Source organism: Ailuropoda melanoleuca, chromosome 7, assembly GCF_002007445.2.
Source record: "Ailuropoda melanoleuca isolate Jingjing chromosome 7, ASM200744v2, whole genome shotgun sequence".
NCBI classification, from domain to species: Eukaryota; Metazoa; Chordata; class Mammalia; order Carnivora; family Ursidae; genus Ailuropoda; species Ailuropoda melanoleuca.
This window is the reverse complement of record NC_048224.1, coordinates 13,046,154-13,054,220: the sequence shown is the minus strand read 5'-3', so window position 1 is coordinate 13,054,220 and position 8,067 is coordinate 13,046,154. Positions and strand designations below refer to the sequence as shown.

The 8,067-nt window shown below is 37.9% G+C and overlaps 1 protein-coding gene across 3 annotated transcripts in view; it reads left to right on the top strand.

Moving 5' to 3' along the window:
- The window catches only part of MLLT3 (MLLT3 super elongation complex subunit), a 271,751-nt gene that overhangs the window by 193,272 nt on the left and 70,412 nt on the right, over positions 1 to 8,067 (top strand). For all 3 annotated transcript variants that reach the window (XM_034663972.1, XM_034663970.1, XM_034663971.1), the window contains exon 5: positions 2,107 to 2,796. In XM_034663972.1, the coding sequence (XP_034519863.1) occupies positions 2,107 to 2,796 (690 nt within the window). The remainder of the gene's footprint in view (positions 1 to 2,106; positions 2,797 to 8,067) is intronic.

The following is an 8,067-nucleotide window of genomic DNA, read 5'->3' as shown; positions in this document are numbered from 1 at the left end:
TATATATATATATATATATATATATATATATGTATGTATGTATATACACACACATATATGTATAAATATATATACATATATATGTGTGTGTGTGTGTGTGTGTATACACATATATCACAGCTTCTTTATCCATTCATCTGTCGATGGACATTGGGGCTCTTTACATAATTTGACTATTGTCAGTAATGCCGCTGTAAACATCAAGGTGCATGTATACCTTCAAATTAGTATTTTTCTATCCTTTGGAGAAATACCTAATAATTCAATTGCTGGATCATAGAGTAGTTCTATTTTTAACTTTTTGAGGAATCTCCATACTGTTTTCCACAGTGGCAGCATCAGTTTGCATCCCCACCAACAGTATAAGAGGGTTCCCCTTTCTTGGCATTCTCGTCAATACTTGTTGGTTTCTGTGTTGTTAATTTTAGTCATTCTCACAGGTGTGAGGTGATACCTCATTGTAGTTTTGATTAGTATTTCCTTGATGATGAGTCATTTTGAGCATCCTTTCATGTGTCTGTTGACCATTTGTATGTCTTGTGAACTCATGTCTTCTGCTGATTTTTTTAACTGTATTATTTGGTTTTCGGGTGTTGAGTTTTATAAGTTCTTTATATATTTTGTATACTAATCCTTTATCAGATGTCATTTGCAAATATCTTCTCCCATTCTGTAGGTTGCCTTTTAGTTTTGTTGATTGTTTCCTTTACATTGAGTATTACTTTCTGATGTTTATTCATACAGATGCTTTTTTTTTTTTTGGCATAGACCCTAAAAGTATTGTTCATTGTAGTGAAAAGCATAGTCCCTGCCCAGTATCTTTTCTGTATCATGCTAGATATTGAAGGGATACAAGATTGGCTTACACGTAACTGATTTTAAGTGGGTGAGTTAGAGGTACAGCATAATCAAACCACTGAGATGTAAATTCTGGTTGAGAATTTGGACATTTATTTGTCATTGGTTCCATTAGGAGGTGGAACTAAGCGAGATGAGCTTTTCTTTTATATTATTGGTGTGAATTTTTGCATGTCAAGGACCTACTTCTGTTTCTTATTCTTATTGTTAATGGTAGAGGTTCACAAATATGTTAAGTATGGATTTAAATTTTGTTCCTAAATAGGTTCTATGTAGGTTATATATTCTGAGGTACTTACATGAGTGAAAAAATGGGTAACACATTTAGAATGGAATAGGCAGTGATGAACTCTTTCCTCATCATTGCCCACCAGTAATTATTAAAGACTTTTCCATCCATTTAATGACTATTAGGTAAAATCTTTGTTCTGTTAAATTTTTTTTCTTTGCTAGTGGATAGGAGACATACTCCTTAACTGTTGAAATTTGGATAGCAAAACATAATGCTTTTTATTTCAAATTGAGAATTTTCTTTCTTGAGTCTTGTGATTCTTTATATTAAAAAGCCATTTAAAATTAAGATTATCCAGCCTCACTCTGTGACCCTTTGCTGTTTTTCTGCCTCCTTCTCAATCTTTGCTGTGGCTGAATGCTGCTCCCCACGTATAATCTGAGCTTTGATCCCTCATAGTTGTGGTTTATGCTAGTCTCCAAGTACTTTCTCATTCTTCTCTTCCTAGTAATTACCTGTTTATCCTTGAGTACCTAGTTCAGGTTTGAATGCTTCATAAATTTCTGCATTCTTCTTGTCCCATGCCCCCAACACAATTAATTACCCCCGTGTTTTTGTTGTCCTAGCACGTTATTGGTGGCTTTTGGAACCAGCATGACTCCTAGCTACTTCCTAGTGATTAAGAGTAAGGGCCATGTGTTGTCCTTCTGCGTATCTCCTCGAACAGGCGCTCATGAGCATGTGTTGAACTGAGATGGTTAGGGCGCCACACTGGTCATGATGAGGCAAACAGCTGGCCTCCCTGAATTCCTGGGCCATCGTGGCCCTCACTCACGGTGCTCCTCGCACACCCCGTCCCCACCTGTTAGACCAAGGCTCTGGGTGCCTCTTGCAGTGAATCTGAGAGCAATCAAAGAGAGATCCTTCTCGGGTAGGTGGCCTGTGCCAGGAAGCTGGCTTGCACCCCGCGGCCACTCCGCAGCTCTGAGCCTCATCTTCTTGTCCCGTTTCTGCAGGACCCTAACAGGAGCATCCACACCAGCAGCAGCAGCAGCAGCAGCTGCAGCAGCAGCAGCAGCAGTAGCAGCAGCAGCAGCAGTTGCAGCAGCAGCAGCAGCAGCAGTAGCAGCAGCAGCAGCAGCAGCAGCACCAGTTTTTCAAAGCCTCACAAATTAATGAAGGAGCACAAGGAAAAACCTTCTAAAGACTCCAGAGAACATAAAAGTGCCTTCAAAGAACCTTCCAGGGATCACAACAAATCTTCCAAAGAATCCTCTAAGAAACCCAAAGAAAATAAACCACTGAAAGAAGAAAAAATCGTTCCTAAGATGGCCTTCAAGGAACCGAAACCCATGTCAAAAGAGCCAAAACCAGACAGTAACTTACTCACCATCACCAGTGGACAGCAAGACAAGAAGGCTCCAAGTAAAAGGCCCCCCGTTTCAGATTCCGAAGAACTCTCAGCCAAAAAAAGGAAAAAGAGTAGCTCAGAGGCTTTATTTAAAAGTTTTTCTAGCGCGCCACCGCTGATACTCACTTGTTCTGCTGACAAAAAACAGATAAAAGATAAATCTCACGTCAAGATGGGAAAGGTCAAAATTGAAAGTGAGACCTCCGAGAAGAAGAAATCAACTTTACCGCCATTTGATGATATCGTGGATCCCAACGATTCTGACGTGGAGGAGAACATGTCCTCCAAATCTGACGTGAGTAGCCTTGTTGGTTTCCCTCCCTTCCCTTGTTAGTCTTCAGGGTCTGTGTCACGTGGCTGCAGGATAAAGAGCGAGGGAAGAAAATGGCAGCCGAGCCATAAAATGGTAGCATGGAAGTGCCTAGAGATGAATTTCCTAAACTAATGGAAAGAAGGAAATGAAATCATTAAAGAATCTGCACACATTTGGGCAGTGATTTAAATTGTTAAAGATACATTCCATAGTATAATAACGGACCATTTGAATAACAGCAGAAAAATTGAGATGCTCATTAGAGCTTAGTTACTATGCTTCTCGGTGATTGCTGATTTAGGAAAGTGAGAAGAATGCAATAAAACTTGAATATATGAGAAAATAAATTTAAAAGAGAAAGTTAGAAAATATTGGGGCGTGGTTCTAATGTTGTTCTTTTTGGTCGGTGCATTGAAGTAATTTGTTTACAAAGATGGAAAGCTGGTAATAGTGTTTTTTCAAACAGTTTTATTTTAATTGATGTCGCAGTATACCATATATATTTAAAATGACTAACTTGGTAGATTTTGACTTATATATGTGGTTGTGAAATCAGGTGGTGGTATTTTGAAAATGAAACATTTAATTTTGTTTTCATTGGCTAGCCATTGATTTGGGAGGGGTTGGAGAATGTGATCTTCATTATGTTTTTGCTGATGGGTAGACCTAAAAGACCATCTGACCGTCTAACATCCCTTGTAAATGTTATCTGATGTTGAGATTTAAACTAATAATTACAGATTTTGCAGAGTTGGAAGTGATTTTCATGTAATCTATTCTAATTTTGCACCAGTGTAGGAAATTTTAATGCTTCTAGTGACAGAACTATTGGTAATTTGAAAGGTATTCCATTCCATTTCTGGAGAATGAACATTATTTACTGTGAAATCATGTTCACTTTGTTATAAATTTTTGCCTTCTTTAGTTACTTATTTATCACAATCAGTCCAAATAATCACCTTACTTTGGCTTGTCAGTATTTCTAAACGATGATCGAGGAAGATGTCTGGCTAAAACTTGCTGGCAATTTGAGATATTTCTCTTTCTTTCACCGGGGTTCACCATACACATGTTCCTGATTCAAATGCTGGCAGAGGTGGGGGGACTTAGTAGCAGATTCTCTCTTCCATATTTGCACTGGGTAGAAGGGCAGCCAGGGTTAGGACATGGTGTTAGTACTGATCCCCATTTGTCAAGAGACTACTTCCTTCCCCACTACTCTCTACAGCTAATCTTGAAATTTTTTTTAAGACTTTATCTATTTTAGCGAGAGAGAGAGAGAGAGAGCGCGCGCACGCGCGCGCGTGAGGTGGGGGAGGGAGTGAGAATCTGAAGCAGACTCCATGCTCAGTGTGAAGCCTAACGTGGTTCTCAATCCCACAATCTTGAGATCACGAACTTAGCTGAAATGAAGAGTTGGTCGCCTAACTGCCTGTACCACTCAGGTGTCCCTGAGCTTGAAATTTTAATAGGAAATATCACATAGGGAGTAGAGTAGCATATAAAATACAAGATATTGGGGTAATTTGTCCCAGTGTTTGGTAAGTGTTTTATAGTGATAATTTATCAAATGGAGATGAGAACTAATAGGTTTTTTCCAATATCTCAAGCATTTATTTTTTCTCCTGTGCTTTTTCCTTAGGCCCCTCATAAAATTTGTTCTTAATGCAGATGTTATTTGGAAATTTTTTTGTATGTTTGAGTTTTATTTCAAATCACCCTAAAATGTTCATTGAGCCTCTTGGGGTGTGATTAGTCTATCAAGATTGTTAGGTTTAGCAAATTTGTCTTTCCATATTCTGACATGTTGTGATTCTTGTAAGAGCAGAGGTTTTCAAATTGTGGCTTGTGATTCACTGGTGAGCCATGAAACCAATTTAGCATGTCATCAGCAGTATTAAAAAAAAAATCAGAATACACTGTAATTAGTAAGGGTAAGTAATGGTTTGTAAAAATTTTATGTCATAAGATGTGTGTATTCCTTATAGTAGGTCATGGTCAAATTCTGAAAGGCATCTTTCTTGAATGTTTGCTGATTTCTGAGAAGATCAAATGACATTTGTAAAGCCAAGCTCTTTCTACATGAAATTATCACAAATCATTCTCTTCAGATAACTCTGTGTTCTTGTTTTTCTCTCTTGTTACCTCCCTGTTATGTATGATTTATAAGATATGGCTTTTCATAAACTTCATGTTCAACTTAATATATTTATTCAAAGCAGTATCTTAAAAAATCTTTTAGAGCGAAGAGTTAGAATTGTAATTCCTTACAATAGGTAGCAAGTTTTCAGAAACAATTCATGACACATCAGAGCCACATATCTGGTTATTGTTATAGGAGTTTTTATAATGGGTTCTGCACATCATTACAGAGAAAGCCTCTAAAGACTTTTGGGCATTATTTGGGTATAAAAGCCAACAAATGTACTTTATCAGCTTTCTGGTAGTAGTGCTTTTATGGTTGCTGTTGTTGGTTTAATTCTCTGCATGTAGGTGGTGGAGACAAAGAGAATTGACAAAGTGGTTCCAGATAAGCCAGGGCCCAAATGACCTTTCTGTGAGCAAAGGAGATAAAAGGGGGCTGAAATTCCCTTTATCCAATAGTAGAAATCACCTTTGTTTGGTCTTCTTCCTACTTGGTGTCCCTCCTGTGGGCAAGACAGAAGGAACGGGAGGCCGTTGTAATGGAGACCAGCAAGGAGCCCAAATCCACCCTTGGCCAGTAACAGATTTGATAGCTTTGGGACCGGCCCAACTTCAGGGGGCACTGTTCACAGTGTCCTGGTGGTGAGTGTGTCTGCATCTGAGTTAGTGTGATAAGATGACCTGATCTCTCTAACGTCCTTTCCAGCTTTGTTATTTGAATATGAGCCAGACTTGTGTTCATTTATGGCAGATGGGGTAGTGGGGTAATTTTAGACACAACGGGCAGAAATCATGGACTTTGAAACAGAAGAAAGAGACAAAAAGAAATTGAAAGAGTGTAAAAAATGATGAAGGGCTAGGGAGAAAAGATTATTTACCTGGTAAGCCTGTGAAGTACACATCTTACCTCAGTACACGTTAGTTATAATTAAAAGGAGGAACTTTTTAAAGAAGCTTTTCCATAATTAAGGTAGATTCAGGTTTTACATAAAAATAAAATCAGCATTATTTAGATGGATTAGGAAGCTCAGATCGCTGATTCATATGGCTCTTTTTGGTTAATATTTTATATACTTTGCGTAGAAAAGTAGAAGTACATCCATGCCTTACGTTTTTTGAGGGATTGTTAAGTGCTTAGGCAGGAAGGTAGGTAGTCAAGTAATCGAGTAATTAAAGGAGTTTGTACTGTGGTTTTAGACAGGCTATGTTTTGAAGCCCAGCTCTTAGGGTGACCTTGGGCAAATGTTTTTAACCCTCTGTATTTCTTAGTCAATTCTTGTGTACGATGAAGATCATAATAGTGTTTACTATGTAGAATTGTGAAAATGGTGAGTCTGGGGAAAGTATGTAGCACATTAACTAAAAAATATTAGTTAACTATGATTATGTATGATGTGGCTTCTGGAAATCTTGATAACCTATAGCTTTGGAAGAGATTTATTCCTCTTCAAAAATACTGTAGAATTCTCATGTCCTTTTTCAAGGGTGTGGGTTATATGTTTTTAAGAGGGAAAAAGTACTTGGTGTCTTTTTCCTATTGCTCTGAATTTTGTCTTGAGATATATGGCCTTGATATTGATATGCATTTGTTGCATGGTAACTGGAAAAATAGAGGATGAAGAGTCTAACTTTTAAGTCAAAAGTTAAGCCAAAGTTTCCCAGGGTCTTTTAGTTTTTAAATTCAAATAGATAAAGGACAAGAACACAGTTCACATTGCGTCAGGGGGGCAACTTGGCTGGTTTTTTATTGCTGTTCCTATTAAAGGAAGACAGCTGAAGAAATGACTTACCTTTGGGTTATTGTTAATGTTACACGGAGTCATTTTTAAATACATTTTGCAATCCCTGTTTGAAAAGAAAAAAGTGTTTTTTCTTTTCTAAAGAAATTTAATATTATCACATGAAAGTCCATCAGTAATTTTTTTTTTCCCCTGTAGAATTCAAGAGTTACAAGGCAGGTGGATAAGGAGGCAGAAGGACTGGTTTACAGTGGGTGAGCATTTAGCAAATACAGAAATCATGATAAGAGCATGTTTTTGCTATGTACGTAAATGTTAGCATGAAGAATATTTTACCTCCAAGGACCTAGGTAATTCCCATTAGAGTAAAACTGTCCTTGGTTTAGGAAATTATCATTTCGTGGTCATAATGGTCATTTATGGAAAGTGACCTTACTAGTGCAGCTGGAAGGGTGAGGATCTTATCAGTGTAAACTAAAAGTTTATAATTGGAGTTTGTGTTAACTTGTTTAGACTTTAATTGACAATTTAAAAGAACCCAAATATCTATTGCACTTCCTGTAATTTCCTAGGCTTTGTTTTTCATATAATTCAGCTTCCGAAGAGAAGTCTGTGGAGTTGATTTTGTTTTGTGATATGAAGAAGTTTGGTATTCATAGCAGAGAAGGAGGGGAAAAGAGTAAACTAAAATTGGAATAACTATTTATAATCAGATTTGGTTATGGTAGTAATTTCCTTATCATTGCCTTTGCTTTTTGCCATGTTTGTAGAGATTTAATTGTAATTTAAAAGCACAGTCGTTAAAAGTTTTAATTGTCTTTCCTCAAAAATGGGCAGATTGCATTTGGTAAAATGTTGCATACTTCAGCCTGCAGTGTGAGGAAGGAGATTGTAATCCTATGTTTGGATACTTTGGTTTACCAGTATTTTCTGGGATAAAATCTTCTTGAGGGAAAAAGATGGCATCTCATCAGATGGTAGCATTTTACTAAGGGTGGGCGGTGGTTCAGCTAGAGGATAAAGACTGCAAACCACCTTAGCCCAAGTTTCTTTTGAGAAGAAAAAAAGAAGGAAAAAGAAACTTCCCTTCTTTTGTTGTGCCTCATTTCCTCCCACCCCACCCTGTTCCTTGCCCTGCTTAAACTGTCTGGAGCTGGCAGTAAACGTCCTGCTGTTGAAGCATTGGCCTTAGGTTTTTATGTGATGGAAGGTTGTGGCAGTCAGAGAAGAAGGTCTTTATTGTGTTTTCAAAGTGGCTTTTTAACGACTTGTAATTCCAGCACATGCAAGAGCTGTAAAGTCTGGTAAGTATGGTGAAGGAGCAGCTGGAGAGGCCATTCATTAAAGGGCTGCCCTGCGGGGGGGGGGG